Below are 25,265 nucleotides of genomic sequence, written 5' to 3'. Positions count from 1 at the left end.
AGAATCATCATCGACCTTATAGACAACAATTAGGTTGGTGGCCAAAACTTTAAACCCTAAGCATCTAGGTTAACATTACAGTCGGTCCAATCCTGACCGTTTAATCTCATTACATAGGGTAAAACAATCTTGAACAAATCTCAAGACGTTCTTCATCATCCGTTCTTCACCGCTTCTGGAAGCAGATAACCCATCATGCACTCTCCATCGTTTACTAAGATTTTGCACATTCCTGAGGTAGATTAGAATCGATCTTCTTCATGCAAGATCCTCAAGGAAATCCTTCACACACACAAGGCTGATGTGGCAACGCGATCTGATCTCCATTTCAGTGCTAACTCATCACAAGATGTTGTCGGTCGAATCACACGGACTTGGAATGCATCAATCGGAAACCCTGAAGTTGAGACTACCAACCAGTAGTCATATCAAATGAAACCTCGATACAAACTTTGCATATACCGGTTCACACTTCATCATACCAATGCACTTTTTGCATATACCGGTTCCACATACCAGTTCACACCATCATACTAGTTCACTTGCCAGTTTTCTTACTTCAATATACCTGTTCATACTTTAGCATATTGACATCAATGACAACTTACATTATCATCATGTCATCAAACTCTACTCATATGCCAACACTCTAATATTTTCTCTTCTATCTATTTGTCATTTTGCCTTCTTCTCTTTATGTGCTTGAATTTCCTAGGTCTCATGACCTTCCTTTATCTCTTTTTTTGACGTTATTTTGATCCCATATTTAAAATAAGTGAATTCATCTTCAAAATTCAAACAATAGGTGAATTCAACATCAAAATTCCCACAATAGGTGAATTTAACTTCAAAATTCGTACAATAAGTGAACTATTATCTTTCAGCAGTACAAATCCCAATGAGAAGTAGTCAAATCATTGTCTTTTATCATTTTTTAAAATAAACAATGACAATAACAACTATTTTAATAGCAGGGACTCGTTTCAGAAATGAGGGCCCATTTTAAAAATAAAGATAAAAAACATAACAAGGCCTCATTATTCAAAATTTGAAAACCCACCCTACCCTATGCCTTGGGATTCAGGTCGAGAAAGGCTTGGAATTCCCAAGCCTAATCCTCAGGCCTACAAGTAAAATGTTGGATCATGTCAATAAGAAAATACTTACTTTTGGCATATGTCTTATGCCCTTTTTTATAGAATTTTCAAACAAAATTAAAACCCATTAGAAATTACATTGTGTGGATTCCAAATATGTAATTTTTTTAAAGATTTGATTATTTTTTATATTTTTCAATTAATTTGTACTGAATCCAGTCCATAAACTTGAAATATCAAGTTTTCTTATTTATTTAATCTTTTTTTTACGTTTTTTGGAAAACAAAGTATAAAACATCAATCTACATAGAATTATTTTTAAAATAAAATAAAAAGAAAATAATAAGTTGAAGTCGAATTATGGTGGTCGTACACGAGGAGTTTTTAAAACAACCATTTGGCCTAACAAAAAAATATTCAGAAAAAAAATTACCAAAAAATATCCTCATTAATCTTTTGGGTCTTGCAGATATTTTTCCAAGAGGGTTCAAAAAATATATATTTAGGTCAAAAAGTGGTGGTTGTACACATGCATAGTATGGCCTTGAAACAAGCATTTTTAGATAGTGGTTCTTAGAAATTCTTTTTGAAAGGCAATTTCTATTATCTGGATATTAAAATAAATTCCATATTTGGAAAGTATATTATGAGTGTTTCATTTCATATATTGACTTTTTTCAAGATTCAATCTCTAAGTGCTTCAAATTTTTAGGTCAAATGTGGCGAATTCTAAAAATCAAGGAAAACATTTCCACTTTTTGGCCAAAAAGTAGACTCGACTTCTTACACACACCCACATGTAAATCAACACACACTAAATAAATTAGAAATATATAAACCTTGTATTGTTAACTGAACTTACTACACTCAAAATTTGAGCTAACTACCTAGGTTCACATTCTTGAATGTTTGCTATTAACACAACAAAGCATTTTTTAAAACATAATAATGTGTATTTCATCATATCGTGCAAGAATATGTATGAAATTTTAAATATAGCAAATATATTCTCCCTTTCATTTGATGAATTTCCAACTACTACAATTTGATTATGTTAGACAATTTATTACATATATAATATTTTCTCTTCCAAGATATTTTGTCAAAATATCTATATCTATATGAAAAGCAATATCTATAACTCTTCCAATACACTCTTTTAATTGTTTGCAAACATTAAATTTTATAATGACTTAACATTTGCATTTTTATCGTATATATCTGTAGAGCTTTTTTAAAACATTATTCAATTCAAGACTTAGACAATCTTTAAAATATTTTACACCTCTTTTACACCAAAAAAAATAAATATTATCTTGTTGTAATTAACTAAAAAATTATATTTAACTATTAAACTAATAATATTGAAAAATAACCATTTTCTAACCTTAAAATTTTTATTTAAAATTAATTTCTATTCATCTCAAAATAAAAATACACTATACAACTCATTAACAATAATCCAACATGATTTATCTTTTATTACTACACTCAAAATTTGAGGTAACTAAGTTTGCATTCTTGAATGTTTACAATTACCACAACAAAGTATTTTTCAAACATAATAATGTGTATTTCATCATATCTTGCAAGTAAATAGAAAATTTAAAAGTAGCAAATATATTCTCCCTTTCATTTCATGACTTTCGAGGCACCACAAATTGACTATGTTAGACAACATATTACATATAATGTTTGCTCTTCCAAGATATTTCGTCGAAATATCTACATTGTATGAAAAAGTGATATCTATAACTCTTCCAAAACATTCTTAATTGTTTGCAAATATTACATTTTACAATGACTTGAGATTTGTATTTCTATAATATATATCCCTAGAATTCTATTAAAAAATGACTTAATTCAATAATCAAACAATCTTAGTATTTCTAACCAAATTACACCTTTGACCTTGTTTATGAATTAATTAAAAATTAAAAAAAAATGATATTCTATTTTTTTAATTATTAAATAGATATAATCAAATACAGTTAAAAATGCATTGTGATTGTTAAATAGAAATTAACATATTTTTAGACCTAATCTGCACCAAAATAAATAAATTAATTAATAAATTTACCCAATTTACTTTTGAGTATTAAACTGAATCACATTTAAAAAAGACTACCCTCTAACCTTCTAAATTTAATTTAAAATTATTAATTTCATATTCATTTCCTAAAAAAAGCACTATACAACTCACCGACACTCATTCAACACAAAATATCTTTCATTACTATCAAAGATTGTTGTGAGGGAAGATTCTTATAATTCAGGCGTGCGAATATTCTTAGTACACTTATGGGCATCAAACACTCATTGCATCTATGACGTCCACTGTTTGGACTAAAAGTGCGCGTGATCTGAGATCACTCGCTTTGAACTTGTTGATTTGGCAAGTCTAAAACGTAGCGGAGACAAGCGTCCAATTCCTTGTGAGATGATTCCAGACTAGACGGAGACCTCAACAACTCCTTTAAACCCTTGGCTTTCTCCCTCATTTTCAGCCCTTGATCACTTTCCATCAATGTTCTCACACCTTTGACAACGCTGTCCCTCTTCACTGCACCCGAATCTTGATCAAACTCAATCATGGCCGCCGCTTCAAGTTCAACAGTAAGCAGCTTAGCATTGTAATGCTGATCTCCTCGTATGGGCCAGGCCAGAAGAGGCACACCGAGCCCCAGGCTCTCCACCGTCGAATTCCACCCGCAGTGCGATAAAAACCCTCCTGTGGCCGGGTGGGGCAGTATTAGCAGCTGCGGGGCCCATCCGCGGATTGCAAGCCCACGTCCTTCGACCCGCCGTTCAAATCCCTCGGGAAGAATCCCTTCGACTTGAGCTTCCCCTTCTTCGGGTTCTGCCTGTAGAACCAAAATAAAGGGCTTCTCCGCGGCTTCCAAGCCAAGTGCAAGCTCCGTCCATTCTTCGTCTGAGGGACCCACCTCACTGCCGAAGGAGACATATATCACCGATCGGGGCGCCTGGGCGTCGAGCCACTGCGAGCACTGTCGTTCGTCGATGCTGCTCTTGCGGGTCTTGCGCACCGAACTGTCGTGTGTAACGGATCCGGGTGACTCTTCCCAGAAGGAAGACGGCAGAAGCGGGCCAACGGCCCACGCAGGCTTCTGGGTTTCCTTTATCACGTAATCCATGAACGGGGACTCCAAGTCCCGGCAAGTATTCACCAGGGCTCCATGGCTATCTTTGAGACCGTTCATCCATGGCGGATTCCGGTGTGAACCGTGGTCATCCGGTGCCGGCGGCGGCGGCGGCCCGCCCCCGCGCCCTCGGCCTCTGTGACCGGGCGGACCCCCTCTTCTTCCGCGGCCTGGCGGAGGACCCCCTCTTCCTCCGCCGTCTGGGGGAGGACCCGACGGGGCACGGTGGCGGGTGTCGGAGGGAGTGACGGTCATTGAGTCTGGAAACCCGGGCACTGCAAACGGCTCCTTTGTCTCTTCTACCTGGTCGCCGTGTTTCCATATGGCATATTCGAATGCCAAGGAACAGGCACCTGAGGTGAAGAAAGAAACCCGGGGAATATTTAACTTGTTGCAGACCCCTGTTACCCATGGCACCATAACGTCGCCGATGATGCAGACGGGTGGGCGATCGAGTGCTTGCAGAATCGCTTCCATGGGCTTTACAAGATGCTCTCCGAACAATTCTGGATGCTGCTGGTCTTCAGCTTCATCATTTTTTCCCTCTTCTTCCTCGGGCTGGGACAATTCTAAGACCCCTATATTGATCCCCAGGGTTTCGTGGGCTTGTTTGGCTGTGATTTGCAGAGAAGGGGCAATTGAAGGATCGGCTAGAATTGTGATGGTAATGCCTCGGATGGCCAATCGCTTGCAGAGCTCGACACAGGGGAAGACGTGGCCCTGCCCGTGGAAGGGCACCGCCATGATATGAGCTTGATCCATGCTTGTACAGAAAACTAGAAGATCGCTACTTTTATAAATAGGCTTTCCTTTGGATGGGAATCAGGATATCTTCGAGGCAAAGTATTGGACCGTAATTTGACTGGTAGATGGAGCTCTGTGGTGACGGGTATACGCGACAGTGGACGGCACTTCTCAAAGCATCTAGCCAAAGAGAGAAAGATTATATTATAGAGATTCTTTTATAGGATCTGTATACGGGACCCTGTAGGTACCTAATTGTGCTATAAGGGAGGCTTACAAATCTTATTTTGCTGTGGAGACATGTAATTTTGCTATAAAAGAGGCATACATATCTTACCTTTTCTGGGATTTGAACTTGCCATCTTTCTTTTATGAGCATAACTTCTCTATCACTAGGTCAACTAAAACTGTACCATTAACACTAGCAGACACTAGCAGTTGCACGAAATTTGCGTGCAACGGGGGAAGCCGATAGGCAGCATAGTGGGCGTCCTACATAGTGCTTTAACGCAAACCGAGAAAAACAGTGTTTAGAAACATTGTACTCGTTCTACCTCACGTCGTCGACAACTAACACAAAAAAACCGCCATGCACCGTTCGTCGCGAAAAACAACTGGTCATCGGAAATCGTCCATGGCCGGATTGTCTTGCACTTTTGCAGGGAAAATCCCCCACTAAAAGCCTATCGGCTTAAAAATAAAATTTTCACACTTCAAAATGATTATAAGAAATAGAACATATTTATGCTATCTTTGTGCCACTCATCTAATTATGTTATCATCTCAAGACAAAAAAGAACATCTTTATGTTATCCAAATATTTGCTAGCATTGCACAACTCATCTAATTATATTATGAACTAAGTTATTTTTTTTGTTTTTGTATTTTATAAGTTTTTTTTTTTTTTGTTTTTTTTAGTAAATTGGAAAAAGAAGATTTTATTACATATCAAAAAGTTATACAATAGAGAGTATTATACAAATTATTTAGAATGCTACCCAGCAACAAAAAATGTTGTCCGACAACTAACAAGCAGAATCAAATGTTCTCCACCAGCAAAAAAATACAGCTCAAGTAGTTCAAACCTTGCATGAAGTTCAAATTTTAACATAGATCCGTGGAAAACACTTTTCCAAAATAATGAACATGACAAGAAGTAAGGCCATAGCATATGAAACAATCAAAGTATCCAGTTACAACTCAGCACAATGATCTCCAACCACTGGATTGTGAATCCTTTTGTAACCTGTCTGGCTGCCTTGAATTTTAAACTTTGCTTCATAACTGTGAAGTTGCCCCTGCAGGTCATCAAGAGTCCTTTTGAGCTCAGCATTAGCCTGCAATGCAGATTGAAGAGTAGGGATATGTGGGTAGAAATCTGCACAAATGATTAGTGACTCAATTGGAAGGGGGTGGAAAGTATGAGAGAAAGCAACCATGCACCTAAATCTCCAAATATGCTTAAGTATAATATGCCTAAAAGTTTGAGTAATAATGTTGTGGTTGGAGGAGATACCAAGCAAAGCAGATTTCCAAGACCAAGCTTGGGGAAATATTGCAGGGAAAGTGGAAAAGAGCAGACTCCAAGGGTGTTGGGCATGGGAGCATAGCCAAAAAGCATGCTTGATAGTCTCCCTTTTAGAGAGAATGGACAAGATGGAGGGGGACCAATAAAAGACAACTGATCACCAATAAGGAGTTTGACATGAAGAATTTTCCATGCTATCAACTGAGCTTGTGCATTTGCTTTAGATTCCCAAATGAGGGAGCTTAACTTGTTCCATCTTGATCTGTTGAGCTTGTAATGCCACTTGAGATTGAGTCAGTGGAATAGGAGAATGGAAGGAAGGAGTTGCTTATAGACAACTTTGAGAGGGAAACTTCAAAAATTCTGATTGTTTGGTCACTTCCAATCTCTAAGGAAGTTACAGTGGCATGGTGAGGACAAGAGACACCACAACTCAAGCCTAACAAGCTGCTGAATTATTTGGACAGGGGTTCTATAAAATTTAGAAAGATTGAACTGAGTTTTGATTTGTTGCCATGTTTTCCAATCAAAATTCAGAGCATCCCACAAGTCTCAAAAAACTCGAATGCCCTTTTATAATGAGTGGTTTGTGAGGGGAGGTTAGTTATTTGAATTCCAGTTCTTGTTTGTTTTCCTTAAGCTCCTTTAAGTTTTATTATGGCAGCAGAAGTTATAGAGACAATCTTTTGAAAATTAGAGATACCAATTTTCTTTTTCAACAAGAAAAAAATAAAATTATCAATTCACTTTTTCGAAAATTAATAAAAAAATTGTTACCCTATATGTTATTGAGGTAGGGGAAGTTATAGAGGTGATCCTCTAAAATCCAAAGTTACTGATTATCCTTTGTCAAAAAAACTTAAGTTGCTAGAGCCTGTACTTTAAGTTTTCTTGAAGTATTGATAGTTATAGAGGCAACTTTTGATAATTGACATTATGAAATCAAGCATCTAGCATACATGATGTCATTGAGGTAGCCATCTGCATACACTAAACAATTTGGATGTTTAATTAATTAATTAATTATACATATATAAATATATGTATATATATACATACATAAATATATATATATACATATACATATACATATATATATATACATACATATACATATACATATATATATATATATATATATATATATATATATATATATATATATATATATATATATATATATATATATATATATATATATATATATATAAGTGTATGTATGTATGTATGTACATACATACTAGCTGACAGAATGGATCATTTCCTCTTTACAAAAAGTGTTTAAATATGAAACATAGTGACTATTTTGTCAATTGCATAGACACTGTCGAATAGCCTATATACAACTATCATGACATTAGTACATAGCAAGATGATTAAAAATGTCCCAGCTGTTAGATTCTTGCTATTGGTAGATTCGTAGTGTGCAATGGGTATGTCGAAGGAAATTGGTCTATTTTTCTATCCTTGTATCTCTCCATCTATCTATATTAATTTATCTCTATCTGTTTCTATCCATATCTTTCTCTGCCTCCATCTCCTTATCTCTTTACCTCTTCCTATATCTCTTTCCCTATCCTTTTGTATCTTTGTATATCACCTTCTATATATATACACGAAGTTTGTATATCACCTTTTATCATCCATCACATTGTGGTTATGAGGTGCCCTTTTATTTTTTTAAAGAAATTATACACAAAGTTTGTATTAGGTATAAAACTTAATTATTTTGACATGAGATCATTCCAGGGTGTTGGTGGTGGCATGCTACAACACAGATTAGGGGCACGCATTGATGCAAATTGACCATTGTCTACTCCACCCATGGTTCCTCCTCTTGCTCCCGCTATACTAGCACCTATGCAACATCGAGCAGTGATTTCAACCTTAGGTGCATTGAGTGCTCGCTCAAGTAACCTTAGTGAGAGAGCTACCCACATAGTAGCTACTCATGGATGATCAACACCACATGTGTGCAAGCTGTAATCAGATATATGTAGGTCCTACTCCTGCTTCTAGATCCACTTCAAATGTACCTACAACATCAGATGACACACCATATGCGGATTTTCTTTTCACAAACGATCATCCCACACATGTGCGTATGAGATATATAAATAAAGTCTGCCTTTTTAATATAAATAGATAAAAATTTGATTTTCAATATGAACAATCACTCACATACATACATAAACATACATACACACAAGATGCATGCCATTTCATTCTTCCAAGCATAGAGTCCAATCTAAAGTTCTAGAAAAAGTTATTTCTGTTTTGTGGAGAGAAAAATATAACCTACATACAAAGAAAAAATCCAAGGAGTAAAAAACAATAGCAAAAAAAAAAAAGCTGCAGCAAGCATCTAACAGCTGGAACATTTTCAATCATCTTGCTACGTACGAGTGTCATGATAGCCGTAGATGGACGCATCTATTATGGCTCCTAAAAGACAGTACGAATTGACTAACATGGTGTTAGTCGTGCGTTTTACACCGTTGATTTTGCAATTAACAGCTGCGATTGACTAACCTGTCACTAACACGTTGTACGGAAGGTCTGTTTTGGAACTAGAATAGCCGCGACCGCCGTAGATAGGCTCTTATGAATTGCTTCCTTTTAAATAAAAAACGGCTTCAGCGTAACTACTATGACAATAAGGCTCAACTTTCGATTAAGTTACCTCCCAAATTACTCAATATAAGCCGGTCCCTCTACCGACCAATCTCTCAATAACTTAGTTGATAAGTTAACTCGGCAGATGGCTGTTGCAATGTTAACAAATATCTAGATTAGATAGACACGCTCTATTATTATAACATTGAGAAAAAAAATAAAGACAAACACACTTTTTTGATTGAGAAATTGATGATATTCTGTTACAGATTTCATTGTCCATTCTTTCGTCTCATACGTGCTTTGCCTGTCAAGGCGTGGTGTCCACTTCCGCGTAAACGCGTCACCACAGACCTCTATATCTACCAGTCAAATTATCCAACAATACTTTGCCTCGAAGATATCCTAATTTCCTCCCGAACTCCGAACGCCTATTTATAAAACCTAAGCGATCTTCTCGAAATCAGTACAAGGATGGAATCCGCTCATATCATGGTGGCGCCCTTCCACGGGCAGGGCCACGTCTTCCCCTGCGTCGAGCTCTGCAAGCGATTGGCCGTCCGAGGCATTACCGTCACAATTCTGGCCGACCCTTCAATTGCCCCATCTCTGCAAATCACAGCCAAACAAGCCCACGAATCCCTGGGGATCAACATTGGGGTCCTAGAATTGTCCCAACCCGAGGAAGAAGAGGAAGAAAAAGATGAAGCTGCAGAACAGCAGGAACCCGATTCGTTCTTTGACCATCTTGCAAAGCCCATGGAGGCGATTCTGGAAGCGCTCGACCCTCCGCCCGTCTGCATCATCGGCGACGTTATGGTGCCGTGGGTAGCAACTGTGTGCAACAAATTCAATATTCCCCGGGTTTCTTTCGTTACTTCTGGTGCGTGTTCCATGGCATTCGAGTATGCCATGTGGAAACACAGGGCAGAATTAGAAGAGGCAAAGGAACCCTATGAAGTGCCCGGGTTTCCGAAATCATTGACCCTCACTCCCTCCGACACCCGCCACCGTGCCCCGTCAGGTCCTCCTCCAGAGGGCGGAGGAAGAGGGGGTCCAGGTCCAAGGGGTCCTCCTCCAGGCCGAGGAGGAAGAGGGTTTCCACCGGGTCACAGGGGCAGCGGACGGGGACGTGGGCGAGGGCGTGGCCGCCGGCCGCCGCCGCCTCCTCCACCGGGAGATCACGGTTCACAGCGGAGCCCACCGTGGATGAATGTGCTGGAAGGATGCCACGGGATCCTGATCAATACTTGCCGCGACTTGGAGTCCCAGTTCGTGGAATACGTAATAAAGGGGACCCAGAAGCCTGCCTGGGCCGTTGGCCCGCTTCTGCCGTCTTCCTTCTGGGAAGAGACACCTGGCTCCGTGACGCACGACAGCTCGGTGCGAAAGAGCCGCAAGAGCAATATCGACGAACAGCAATGCTCACAGTGGCTCGACGCCCAGGCGCCCGAGTCGGTGATCTACGCCTCCTTCGGCAGTGAGGTGGGCCCCGAGGATGTAGATTGGACCGAGTTTGCACTGGGCTTGGAAGCCTCAGAGAAGCCCTTTATTTTAGTTGTACAGGCAGAGCCCGAAGACGAGGAAGCTGAAGCTGAAGATATCCTCCCCAAGGGATTTGAACAACGGGTCGAAGGACGTGGTCTTGTAATCCGCGGATGGGCCCCTCAGCTGCTGATATTGTCTCACCCGGCGACAGGAGGGTTTTTATCACATTGCGGGTGGAATTCGACGGTGGAGAGCCTGGGTTGTGGTGTGCCCCTGTTGGCGTGGCCCATGCGAGGAGATCAGCACTACAATGCTAAGCTGGTTGCATTGGAACTTGAGGCGGCGGCCTTGATTGAGGTGGATCAAGATTCAGGCGCGGTGAAGAGGGACAGCATTGTCAAAGGAGTGAAAATATTGATGGAAAGTGAACAAGGGCTGAAAACGAGGGAGAAAGCCAAGGGTTTAAAGCAGCTGTTGCGGTCAAGTCTGGAATCTTCTCACAAGGAATTGGACGCTTTTCTCCGCCATGTTTTGCATTTGTCCAATCAGCAAGGTCAAAGCGAGTGATTTCAGATCTCAGAACCATTGTGATGGCTAGCTGTCTATATCGGATATACATGCGAGTAGCTAAGCTGTTTTCAAAGATCATGTTGTATGCACAGAGTTTTGTGCCCCCAAAAAAATTCCATGCACCTTTTTTTGTGCCCCCAAAAAATTCGAGTAGCTAAGCTGTTTTCAAAGATCATGTTGTTTTTGTGCCCCCAAAAAAATTCCATTCACCTTTTTTTGTGCGCTGAAAAGAATACAAAATATTGTATTTGTATAATATTTTTCTGTTCTTTGAAAAGAAAATCGAATATTGTATTCGTATGATATTTTAAAGAAAACCGAATATTGTATTTGTATAATATTTTTGCGCTTTGAAAACAAAACCAGATATTATATTCTTTTAATATTGTATGGAAGTGTGGTGGGTCTTACTTTCGCAGTTCTATAGTTGTGTATGGTTTTATGAGTTTTTAAGAATCTTCTTCGACAATAATCTTTGATGATAATAATTGTGTAGCATGAATTGTGACTTTTTAAAGAAAACTCTATCGAACATTAGAAATCTACTCATCTACTCATGTTATACTTGAATATTAGGCATGGAATTTTTAAAAGGAACCCAGATAGCCTTGAATCAAATGCCAACTAAACCAAAAAAGTTTATAGAGAGCAAGGAGGATGGGCAGGGAAAATGGCTCCCTTTATCATCCTTTTTACAGATCTTCGAGACTCCAAGTCATTCAACTTATGAGAAAAATGAATTATTAAAGAATTAATTAGCTAACATTAATACATTCAACTTTCAAAAAGTAAATTAAAAAGGAAGTATGCTATAATAAACACACACGATTATGCATAGATTGGGATTAACCTATGATAATTAAATTTGTACAGAGTAAATAAAGTATAATTAATTTAAATTAATTAAGAAATAGTTTAATAAATTATCATGATATTTTAGGAATCAAATGTAATGGATTAGATGAGGATATTTAGTTTTGAGAATAATGGTGAAAAATGACGTTAGCATGGTTTAGAATCTATTTGATAAGGTGGTTTAGAATCTATTTGATAAGGTGCTAAAATTTATAATTTCAATATGCAAGATGTCTTTGGCTTTATCTACATTTCCCATATCTACATTTCCTTGTAAATGTTATGATTAGATAAAGCGAGAGAGGCCCCAAACTCTTGCATAACAATCAAAATGCAGATGCAAGGGGTCTCACAAAATATGAGAAAACCTAGCATCAAGACCAACCACCAAAGCAAAAAACCAGAACTAGACGAAAGAAAAAAATAAGAACACCAGACATAACCAACCAACACCAAAACACAACACCTAGTAAGCATGAACATATGGTTTATAGAGTTCGGGTTTTAATTGCATGCCATTCCTGGCTAAGCTCCTTCACTTTCTCTTCAAAGGAGTCTTTTTCAATCTTATTCTTAGGAGGAGTAAAAGCAAGGGACTTTAAATTAACTTTAACATTAGTAGCAAATGGATCCAAAGCAGTACAAGCAGTGATCCTCATGGATCTCTTCCTCTTAGAATGTCTTTGTTCAAGTTCCTCCTAGAGAACCTACATGAAATCCAACCTTTTGCTCATCATATCCTTGCTATAGGCCACAATTTATTTCAAATTTATTCTCAATGCCTCTTGATTGCCCTAAATAGCAAAGATAATCCTTATCATTCCTTTCTTTCTTCCTTCAAAGCCACCTTGGTACTCAAGTGCTTGACCTTCACATCTAACTTGTCCTAATTTTTTAGCCTTTCCACTAGATCATTAGTAGCAATCCAAAACCCTATCATCATTATCCTATGAAAACCAATCACTAGCCCTCAGCTCTGCCTCAACCAAGGCATCAAGTCTATGAATTTTCCTTTTCGTAATGTGAAGCTGGGATAGGAGCTAAGAAATGATTTCTTTCTACTTATTGTAAGTGATACATAATTCATTAACTTTGTTTACCACCTTTGACAAGCTCAAATCACTAGAGGACAAAATAGGGGAGGGAGAAGGGGAACCCAGACTCAACGACTTTCCTTGTAAATGTTTACTTGCTTATAAGGATGATGACATTTTAAAATACTTTTAAGAAGGTTGCTAGATCACTAATATCAAGTTCTATTGGTTCAAACACCTAAATGAGCCAATTTTATAATGGAGAAAAAATTTGAAAATAAGATTCTTAAACACATAGTCACCACAAATATAGATTTTTTATTTATCCCTTAGAAATTAAAATGTACGCTAATGATTTTTTTTGATTGTCCTATATGAATTAATTTTGCATTGAATATATTTAGTTATCATTAAACATAGTACCAAGTCATGCAATTACATACCACATCAACTCACAACTATTACAAGGGAAAATAGAAAATAGAAAATTTGATTTTCAAAGTTAAAAATTTGGAGGAAATCTTGAACCATTTGGGATTGACTTGTTAATTTCAAGATAGGGAGAAAGTGTATGGAAGTGGGCATAAATATTGGTCTAATAAATGATAAGTAAATGGATAATTTATGGGATTTATTTAAATAGGGGTTGTATAAGTTAAATGTGTTAGCATGTGAAGTCAATTTTCTTTATCCAACATTGATTAAACAATTGATGTCAATTTTATTTATAATTATTTAGACTTACTATTTTTGGCCATTTGACACGTATTTGTCATGCAATTGAACTACTCACACTTTCTATTTTGAAAAGTCTTCTAGGAAGAGGATTCAACAACTTGGAAGTCTTATGCTTCTTGTTATCACTAAGAATCTGTCATGTCCCTTTTTTCAAAATTTCTAAAAATAGAAACTTACTGAGATAGGAAGTCAACAATTCCAAAAATAGTAAAGCAGAACCTCCAGATAAATTGAGAAATATTGTTCTTCATGGTTAAATGATCAAAATCAGATTTATTATTAAATCAATAAATAATATTTGAAATATTTTTGGAGGCAAATTATGGAGTGAGAAATTGGAAAGTACAATTTAGAATGTTAAGTGGCAATTGGCAGTTTTGACAACATGGGCAAGTGGCAAATTATAACTGAAAAAGTTGGGATGTGGAAGAAAAGTGGAGGGAAAATTAAATTCTTGTAAATTAAAGGAATCTTCCCTCTTGGTTGTAATTTTTGAGTATGGAGGTTATTTAGATGGTTTTGATACCGTTTCTCACATTATTGACTTGATATTTGCTCACCGTTTTGTTGTTCTTCAAAGGTTGTCAAACTTGTGGAGAAGGAGACTGAATAATGGGAGTTTGAAGGTTTCCAAGAATGCTAAGGATAGGATTTTGAGGCTCTTCCAAGTGCAAGCTCATATAGAGTTTGTCATTGTGTAGATTGGTACCTATTTCATAATTAATTTGAATAGTTTGCAAGGGTTTTTGGATTGAGGGTTTGTGTGAGTCGTGTGTTGGATATTGTTGAGAAGTTTGCTGGAACAATATTTTGTCATTGATGTCAACATATTTCTCTATGTGTTCCAATGTTGCAGTTAGAGTAAATGAGTTGGTTTGGTCATGAGTTTTTGTGGACTTAGTTGATTCAATAGAAGTTTATGTGTTCCGCATGGTGATTTGATTGAGTTGTGTGGTCCGGTATTAAGGTTGGTTTCCAGTTGTTCAGTGTTGATCAATGTTCTAGATTTTGCTCCGCATTGCTTCGAAATTGCAATATCTTATTTTGCGGATTTGGTAGAGTGTTTGAGACGTTCATGTGTGTCCTCAATTCTTATGGTTTGTGATTTGGAGGTCTGCAAGTGAATTTTTTAGTTTGACAGTCAGTTCAATGAGTGTTCTTGAAGTTTGGTATAATGATGATGAAGATTCTATTAAGTTGTAATGTTGCGGTTGTTGTTGTGGTAATTCATGTTGCTTGTGGATGTTTCTAGATCGTTTTCTATCTATGTTGTTGGTTCGCATTGATCGTTGTGCATGTTATTGATCATTTTCTTGATCTTGTGGTGTTCTTCATGTTATGCGACATTCATGATGATTGTAGTGTACATTGTGAATGTTCATGGCATAATTCTTGGTGGTGTTGCATGTTTGAGGAGTTGATTTGGGTCCAGACTATGTCTTAGCCGACATTGTTTTGGTTCGCATGTGTTAGTGTACCACCTATGATTTATCTTTGTAATTTGTGTTATGGATTGAGCCGATCTTGAAATATAGGTTGATGATTTGTATAAATTGATGTAATATCTTGTTGTAGATGTATTTGCAGTATTAGTAAGTGTGTGTAATGAGTGATTAATGCTTTAATATTTTGGTAGCAGAGAAGACGTGTGAAGAAGTGTGGCAAAGAAGTATATGTGCTTAATCCAAACTATAACCAGGCATGAGGAGATGCTATTGTATCAGTTCTTGATCCTCTAGATGTAATCTCAATCTTTTTATAAGACAGTGAGTTTTTCTAAGGGTTGTAGCCCTCTTTGTTATTGTGTTTGAGTAGTGAGCTCTAGGAAGTGTGTCTGAATACATGTGCATTACCCATTGTAATATTTCATATACTTCTAATAGGGTATCATCTCATTGTGAGTAGGTTTCCACCACGGGTTTTCCCTTAACTAGGTTTTCTACAACAAAAATCTTGGTTTTATGTGTGTTATTGATGTGGTGTTGATTTGTGCTTTCATTGTTATTTATCAGATCTTAGTTTTCTTGCATTCCATACTTGGGGGCACATTTCATTTACGCTATCATATCCTATCATTCTTCACTATCCTATTATCATATCGTACCCCTGTCGTATCCTCCATTATCCTATCATGTCCTATTACCCTTCATATTATCCTATCATATCCTATTACCCTCCATTATCCTATCATATCCTATTGGCCTTCATTATCCTTCCACCCTTCATTATCCTATTCACCTTCATTTTCCTTTCACCCTCCATTATCCTATCGTCTCTCATGCTCATACCCCTAATTCACCTTTGAACTTGACGAGGCTGAGGATATTCACGAGCATCATGCATCCTATTTGTAGCTTTCAGTCTATCACAGATTTTGATCTTTATCCATTTGCTCATTAGTACCTTTTGTCCTTATTCCTTGGATTATTGCAACCTTTCTTCGTTATCCCTTAGCCTATCACATCCTTATCCTATTCATATCCCTTATCCATCTTTGATCTTGCTTGTCCTATCCATATCTTATCATAGTCCATACACTCTCTTTTGTCCCTTGATCTTGATCCGACATAAGGATGTAAAAATGCAAAAAACATGGTTTCAAAAGCCTCTTGACATTTCCCTCATGCCATGCCATTGCTTTACATTGTCAAATCCTATCTCTTATCCCATCGCACGTTATCTCTTGGGAATTGAATCTGTTTTATCTCCATCATAAATAGCCTTTCTCTTCCTTCTATCCACCAACCTTTCAATAGACTTGTTTATCCATTCATCATATTCCTTTCCTTGCTAGACACTGGGGGCAAAATAATAAAAAAATAATAATCAAATAATATTGTGAAAAAATTCAAAAAAAAAATCAAATAAATGTCCTAAAAAATTCCCTAAAAAATCAAATAGAGTCTTGAAAAGATCCATAAAAATCAAATAAAGTCTTGAAAAAATCCATTAAAAATCAAATAAATTCCTGAAAAAAAATCACTAAAAATTGAATAAATGTCCTAAAAAAATACCTAAAAAGCAAATACGATCTTGAAAAAATCACTAAAATCAAATAAAGTCATGAAAAAAATCCAAAAAAATTGCAAAATGTCTTGAAATAATCCAAATTTTTTTTAAAAATGTCCTAAAATAACACACAAAAAATGAAAAATGTCCTAAAAAAAGCATAAAAAAATCCAAAAATTTCAAAACCCCTACAAACTAGAAAACATTAAAAATCCAAAAACAATCTTTTCATTTCATTTTTCTAATAAACTGTCCCTTTTGTACGTAAACAAACATTTTAGCAGATGTCAAACAAATGACACAATAAACCACTATGCTTAAACAAATCACGAATTAACAAATGAATTGTTTAGCAAACCAAGAAATCAAACTGATTCAATTATCACATTAATCAATGATCAACATCTACATTATCAGTCATTTGTCAACATTATCATGGGTCTTATACAAGGTGTAGTATACTCGAAACCAAATTGTGTCCTGTCATAGACGGGGTACTGCGTTCCTTGAAATCAGATAGCATGATAATCCTATCAACATTTTTAACTTTTGACAATGAAGATCAGAATGTTTGTTTGACTTGTTTGAATTTATGAGTCTTATCTTTCTTTAATTTATCTTCAACCATGTTCCTATGTTGTTTGATGATGTCACTGAGTGATTTGGAGTGACCGAGATGGCTCATGGCCCTTTTTGTTTAAATTGTCTTCTATTTGTGGAGTTTCGTAGCATTTTGGGGCATTATGTCTTAGGATGTTGTGACTCATTCCTTGTCTGCAATGTGTTTGTTTTATGCAAAGGGATTACATCATCACCTTGGCTTTCATTGTCATGGTGTGCCACATCCGTTTTGCAATACCCAAATAAAGTTTTCACCTACTTTTTGTGCATTTGTGCAAGCAATATTTTCTTCATCACTAACTCTTCTTCGTCTAACTTCTTTCGCCAGTCCTTGCAGTCAGTTCGGTCTATTTCTCTGATACACCGAAAACATTTGCATCCTACATTCATTGGTTATCACATTTGCATATCATAATCATTTATTGCATTACAAAATAAAAAAACAAAGCATTCACACATTATTATCATTTTGCATAATCACAAAATAAAATAAAAAAAGCATTTTAACATAATATTATTATTCATTGCATATCATATAAGAGCAAAAATACTAAAATAAGCGCATATTTCATTCATTGCATCACATGAACATGTACAGAAAGCATCCATACATGGCATTATATAGAAAAAAAATCCAAATCATAACATAATTGCATATCATATATATATATATATATATATATATATATATCAAAAGTCTTAGAGTGCAAAATCGGATTGTCTATCCCAAGTATGGCTTGCAGGCTAACTACGTAAGAGCAAAAGATGTCTACAACATAATGAGAAAATTCTCTTGTCACCATGTTTTCCCTCCATCCCTGTCGTCTATGTCCTGTCTCGAGGATGAAGGTCCTCCTATCCCAAGTCCTAGTTGTAGAGGCCTCCTTGGCCCAATCACTCCCATGCTGCTCCATGTCCTTCGAGAGTGTGATCGACTCTTTGTCCTAGACCATGATCGTCCTTGATATGATGGTTCCCTCTGCTCTAGTGGTACAACACTCTCCAATGTCATATCTCATCTCTTGAATCAACTAGCATCTATGCCATCTCTCGCAGACTAGCATCTCTGATCGAACTGATATATCTTTGCAAAGCCTCCTCTGATCTTTGAGCCTGGGATACCACTGTGTCTCGAGTAGCTATGAGACTATCTATCTCTACCATATCATTTGAAGCTGCATACACTTTCCCCAAGGTGATCTGCCATTGGAATGTTCACCATCTCACTGCAAGGTCCTTTGTCCAGAGCACAAAATTTCCTACGCTCGCGAGTGCAAATGAGTCATTTTCAGCCTTCCAACCCCTTTAATAGCTTTTCCAAGTGTCTAGATGGACATGCACCTTCCTAATGTTGTATTGGTCGTGGTCTTTTGTGCCTTGTGATGCTTGTATCTTCTACATTTGATCTCTGATTTTCAGTTCATTCAAAGCACTGGCTTTATATCGTTGTTGTCGATCAATTGGCCTCTTTTCTGGACTTTTCCTGCCAATTCCTCAAGGGGGAATACATGTATCCTTGTTGTTGTCTAGGGCATATTTCTTGATTGTTCTTTCAAACAATGCTAAAAATCGCATTGTCTCAAAGAGGGGCAAAATGTAGGCATCTAAAAACGGCCAATGCTTGCAACTCCATACTCTAACATGCCTACGTGACCTTATTTTAGGGTTTTCACATAAATTATCATTTCTTCTATTTCATGCACTTGATCTTTATCATTTGTCGACATTTTGTCATTCTTCTGTGCTTTCTTCCTCTTTCAATTAGATTTCTCACATTTTCAATTAGGTCTTGTCGACATCATCATGAATTTTAATATTTGGTCGTTATCAATCATTTTTGTCTTGTCAATTGGACATCATCAATCCCAATCGATATCGAATTAGGTTTTTGTCCTCAATCTTTATCATTGTCAATCCGATCTTGTCAAATGAACATCGTCAACCCTTCTCGATGTCGAATTAGGGTTTTGTCCTTGTTCTTTGTCAATTTCAAGCAATCTTTGATTATCCATCGTCATTCTAGATCATCTTATGTCATCAATTTGTCAATTCCTTATCAATTTGTGACCGATTTGTCATTGGTCTTTTTTCATGCTACCTTCATCAAGTCAATTTTTTTAATCAATCTTTGATTGATTTGTCATCGATCTCAATCAATTATCATTTCTCATCAATTTGGACCGATCAGTCATTGGTCCTCATCAATTGGCGCTTATTAATTTCATCCTTTTGTTAATTTTTGATTAGTTTGTCATTGATTCTTGTCGACCAATGTCGACACTTTATCAATTATCAGTTCTCGTCATTTAATCATGATCGAATCGACCTTGTATCAATTGCGTCAATCTTTCAATCTTGTCGTGACCTAATTATTGTCCTTTCATTTCTAATCTATCTCCTAGGGTTTTATAATTTAATCATCTAATCATGTTTATCATGTTGCTCTAGGTTAAATAAATTTATTTTATTTAATCCTAGGTCCATTTGTCATAATTAAATGTTTCATTTAATTGGCTAACTATGTCTTTTTTGTGTGTTAATTAATAAATAATTTATTAATTAATGTCACCTTTTTTCCTTTTTCCTCTTTTCAATTTCCTATTTTCTAATTTTTCATTTCCACCTAATTTGCTAATTTTTTGAATTTCAAATTTCTTTTAATTTTCCCTCCTAACTTTTCCCACTAATTTCTCCTCCTAATTAGCTCCCCCTTTTTGTGCTCAATTTTTCATAAGGCAATTAGCAAATTTGAGGTCAATTTGTCATATGTCATGGAATAAATTTTGTGCATAATTATGTCATAATTGATGAGCATAATTTTCTCTCAATTTGTCATGATTTTTTGGTCATTTAATCATGCCTTTTCCAAATCAATTTTGCCTCTTTCAATTCAATCATTCTAATTTCATGTTTTCCTTAATTTGTCTATAAATTGAACCTCTTTTCTCAATCAAAACCAACCACTTCTCGAATATCCTCATGCTATCGAATTCACTTGCAATCTTGCTTTCTTGCTCACTTTTGCACTTGTAGGTGAGATCCACAAACAACATCTTTGAAGGAGAAAGAGAAACAATGGAGAATCATGGAGGAATCACTTTGTTATGGTTTGCATATTTGTTTTAATTGATTTGTCTTCATATCTTTGTTGTATGTGATAGGATTAGTGTCTTAGCTTGTTATGTTTTATGATTGCATAACTTAGGCTTTGATGCTTTACCTATTTTCCTACCTCACAGTTATAATTGAAAGTAGGAAATATAAATAAAATAAATAAATGTATTTAATTTGATAATTGATAAAGGTTTAATGAATAAAGAATATTTGGATTAGTTATGTTTTGATATCAAGAATAATTAATATTAGATTAGAAATTGCTTTGATTTTTTTTTTACCAGTCATAAGAGAATAAGAATAAATTCAAAGTAATATGATTTATAATTTCATTTTAAATTAGGCTAGAACGCAAAGGAATTAAAAGAATGAGATATTATTCTATTTGAAATCAAATTGATTTAGATAGGGGAGAAAAATAATTGTACTTAGACAATTATTAAAAAAAAATTGACTAGTAGAGTCAATTGTCAAATTTAAGTTAAAAATATTATTTTGTTTAAACCATTTTTTTTAATAAATAATGTTACATTTATATTAAAAAATACCTTTAAATTAACAATAAAAATATTTATTTTATTATTAAAAAATAATTATAATTATTAAACACTAAATATGCATTATAAAATTATTTATAAATACAAATAATTAATATTTAAATTAAAATATAACAAATGGTTTACTTAATCGATTGAAAAATAATGGTATATCTAGATCAATATAATTTATTTTACATATACAAAAAAAATTGGATTATGTAATTTTTTTATATATTAGATTATAATATTAGGAGGAAATGTATATTTAAATTAGAAGTTATCATTTCGTTAAATTGTGCAAGTAAATGATCTAATTCATACCAAAAAAATCTCTTATAAAGATATAATAAAAAATAAATCATCATTCTCCCTATTTAAATACAACGAATTAGACTAAAACCCTTGATAATTAAGATAAGGGAAGCACAAGAAGAAAGAAAAATTGGGTCCACTTGAAAAGATATCTTCAACTCCCTAATCATATAAGAGTGGAGTTGAGATACTTTTTTGAAGGGTCTTTTTATGAGAGAAGATAGAAAAACATAATCACATATAAATGGGATTTATTGGCCTTTCAATTGTCATCACTTGTCACTTAATCGTGTAGTCAATTCTATGCTTGTAAATCTCTTTTTGCTACTTGATGCACAATCATCTTCATGGACAAAATTATCTCCTTACAACCCCTCCCCCCATCTGTCTCATTTTCTTTCCCCTCTTTCTCTCCCTACCTCACCCTCTTTATCTCTCCTTCTTTCTCTCCCTACCTATCCTTTTCTCCCTATTGTCAACGTACAATTAGCTTGTTATAATTGGAGCCTTATTATCTTCTTGATTCAAAGGTTTTGTTTCACTTGTGTTTGGATCAGTTGAAACTATCACTTCTCCATTGATACCTTTGTTGGAACATATTATGGCCCCCTAGCAACCAAATTCATTAAGCAATGTATATATGAAAGATGCAAAAGATCTTCTCCATCTCTATATTTATCTTTCTCTACCTCCTTACCCCTCCTTGCATTTCTCTTTTCCCCTCCATCTTTCTCACTATATCTATCTCTTTATCTCTCCCTATTTTTATCCTATCTATCTCTCTTCTCAATATCTCTGTATTTCTCCCTCTAACCCTCTCTATCTTTATCTCCACATCTCTCTCACTGACACATACATTCCATGTTTTTCCCTCCCTATCTTTATCTTTATATCCATGTATCCCTATTTTCTCTATCTATTTCTCTCCCCCTCGCTTTATTACTTGTCTATATCACCTACATTATCTCTAACTCTTTATCCCTCTCTCTAACTATATCTATAAATTACTTCCTATATCTTTTCTTTTTATCTCTCCATATCCCCTCTACCATTGTTTCCCTAATTTTATCTTTATTTGTTCCTCTCACTCTTTCTCTCCTTCCATATCTCCCTCTATATATTTAACCCTATTTCACACCTCTTTATCTTTCCCAAGTTATATCTCTCTATCTCTCATCCTTTTTGTCCCTATCTCCCTCGCTCTCCCTATCACTCCCTCTTCCTATATCTCTCTACTTCTCTCTCCTCTATTTCTTTCCCTCCCTCCCTACATATTTGACATATCTATCTCCCTCTTTATCCCTCTCTCCATATCTCTCTCACTCATACACACACATTTGTCTCTCTACGTCTATCTCCTTAGATCTCTCTCCTTATCACTCCCTTTCTTTGCATATCATCCTCTATTGATATATTTTCCGTCTGTCCCTCTCTATCTATTGAACTATCTCTCCCTCCCCCCTCTCTCTCTTATTCACTTCTCTCCCTCGCTCTCTCCTACTCTATATCTCTATCTAGATTTCTTTCTAGATCTTTGTCTTACTCGTCCATATCTATTTCTATTCACATCTTTCTCCTCCTCTATCTCCCAATCTCTATACCTATTTTCCTTTATTTCTATATTCTTCTCTATCAATACCTCCTTACCTCTTTCTCTCACTCTTCCCTCCCCATCTCTCCTTTCTACCCAGGTTATCTCTCCCAAGCATTATCCTATTGGTAATGAATCCAAATTATCTTCCTATTTCAAATATTAAAATAAATGAGCTAGAAACTGAGCTCATGTACTACGCAAATGTATGCAATAATAGACTAAAAATTTAAATCTAAAAGATTGACATTCCACACATATTCCACGTATCCATTGGGGTGCAATTGCTAGTAATATTTTTTTCAAATCTTTTTTTTTTTTCACTCCAAAATGACCATCAAATCTGTCGTCGAACGCGCAAGACTTTGTGCAAACTAGAAAAGACAGCGCCAAAGTCTTTGTATATAGTGGCTCTTGCTCTTCTCAAGACTTTAATAACCCTCACGACCGACTTTTGCACATACGTTATAATTGACTTGACTTGTGTGCCGGGAAACGTGTCTCTGAACCCTTTGACACGCAATACAAGACCAAAATTTCCACGCATTCAGATTTTTGAATGGTGGTTCTCTTTAAAAATTTGGAGGTTCAGCCGAAATGTCACCATCAATGGACCCAACTAAAACTCTCTTCCAAAACATCTAATTTAGAAAAGCCTAAATACACTTTTGCGTCCATTAAAGGTCAAGCATTACCTTTTAAGCACGGCGTAAATTTCGTGTCAAAACTATTAAATGGGACAGTGTGCATGCATTCCAAGCTCTTTGGTATAAATCTGCAGCTTAAACGTTTGGGAATTTGGGCTTTTTTAGTGAATGCCTTTCTAAATTTAATGGTCTCTTGGAAGTGAGTTTTGTCTTTCGGGGAAGTTTCCACCTTTAGCATGCCTATTATGTTTTAACGACGGAGATTCGTTCCATCTCTAACACTTCCGCGATGGACGAAATCAGGGAAAATTTCTGCCTAATACTGTTTTGGGCTTTTACAGTGTGTATTCAACTGATAAGTTATGGTGCTGCTGTCGAGGGTAGAGATACTCTTTCCTTGGGCGCCTCGATTACTGGAAACCAGACAATAATTTCAAAGAATGGCACATTTGAATTGGGGTCAGACAATAAAACATCCAAAATGACCATCAATCTGTACACTTAAAGACGGTACACTTGCGGCCGTTAAAAAGATGGAGGGTTCAAGACAAGATGAGAAGCATTTCCGAGCAGAAATCAGTTGTCTTGGAAACATACAACATGCGAATTTGGTCAGGCTTCGAGGTTTTTGTGCAGAAGGATCGAGAAGGTTTCTCATTTATGATTACATGCCCAACGGCTCTCTGGATTCCTTAATCTTCTCAAGTAATCCCAAAAGTAAACAGAAGGTACTCGACTGGAGGATCCGATTTGAGATCGCTTTAGGCACCGCAAGAGGATTACTTTATCTCCACGAAGAATGCAGAGATTGCATCATTCACTGCGATGTCAAGCCAGAAAATATGCTTTTGGACGGTAATTTGTCACCGAAGTTGGCCGATTTCGGGTTGGCAAAGCTTGTGGGTAGAGATTTCAGCCACGTTCTGACCACAACAAGAGGAACATGAGGGTATTTGGCTCCAGAGTGGATCTCCGGTCTTCCCATAACTCCCAAGGTTGATGTCTACAGTTTTGGTATGACACTTTTGGAAATTGTTTCGGGTCGAAGAACTCTGGATTTAAGCGTGTAAGATTCTAGTCAGTGTTACTTTCCATCGTGGGCTGCAACTCAAATTTACAACGGCAATACAGTTAATGTTGTGGAGGAGGGTATTGCAGAGGAGAGAGACATTGAAGAGGTGAGAAGAGCAAGTATTGTAGGATTGTTATGCATTGAAAAGGATGAGGAGGTGAGGCCAAGCATGGGGCAAGTGGTGCTAATGCTGGAAGGGAAGATACAGCCCCAGATTCAGCAGATTCAAAGCTATGTGCTCATGGACAAGGACGAAGACCGAAGCGACACTGACAGCAGTAGCGACAGCTGATGTTTTTAGATAGAATAGTGTAAGCGGGGCACATCTTGGAGGCAGGCTATTTAAGCTTGAAGGTTAGTTAAGATGCAAATGTAAATTTAATTATAATTAATATGTATATTTTGGTGGTGAAGCACATTATTGAATATTAAAGTTAATTCAGTTTATGATTTTTAATTTTTATGGTCTATAGAGATTAGATTACCTTAATCTTATCATAGTGTATATATCCAACATTCTTTAAGTAAA

General features: G+C 36.2%; 3 protein-coding genes across 3 annotated transcripts; 2 read left to right on the top strand and 1 right to left on the bottom strand.

Moving 5' to 3' along the window:
* Positions 1 to 3,309: 3,309 nt before the first annotated feature.
* Positions 3,310 to 5,345, bottom strand: LOC131039068 (UDP-glucosyl transferase 73B2). Its single transcript, XM_057971713.2, has one exon. The coding sequence runs from the start codon at positions 5,018 to 5,020 to the stop codon at positions 3,467 to 3,469; it is 1,554 nt and encodes a 517-aa protein (XP_057827696.2). The 5' UTR covers positions 5,021 to 5,345; the 3' UTR covers positions 3,310 to 3,466.
* Positions 5,346 to 9,370: 4,025 nt separating this feature from the next.
* On the top strand, positions 9,371 to 11,542 carry LOC131043730 (UDP-glycosyltransferase 73C13). The gene has a single exon (XM_057976960.2). The coding sequence runs from the start codon at positions 9,621 to 9,623 to the stop codon at positions 11,199 to 11,201; it is 1,581 nt and encodes a 526-aa protein (XP_057832943.2). The 5' UTR covers positions 9,371 to 9,620; the 3' UTR covers positions 11,202 to 11,542.
* A 12,655-nt stretch (positions 11,543 to 24,197) lies between these two features.
* Positions 24,198 to 25,028, top strand: LOC131039062 (G-type lectin S-receptor-like serine/threonine-protein kinase At2g19130). The gene is made up of 2 exons (XM_059222264.1): positions 24,198 to 24,519; positions 24,736 to 25,028. Exons 1-2 carry the CDS (start codon positions 24,198 to 24,200, stop codon positions 25,026 to 25,028), a joined length of 615 nt encoding a protein of 204 aa, XP_059078247.1.
* The last annotated feature ends 237 nt before the right edge of the window (positions 25,029 to 25,265 follow it).

Source organism: Cryptomeria japonica, chromosome 6 (assembly GCF_030272615.1).
Source record: "Cryptomeria japonica chromosome 6, Sugi_1.0, whole genome shotgun sequence".
NCBI classification, from domain to species: domain Eukaryota; kingdom Viridiplantae; phylum Streptophyta; class Pinopsida; order Cupressales; family Cupressaceae; genus Cryptomeria; species Cryptomeria japonica.
Note: the sequence above shows the minus strand (reverse complement) of the source record. Positions and strands in the feature narration are given on the sequence as shown.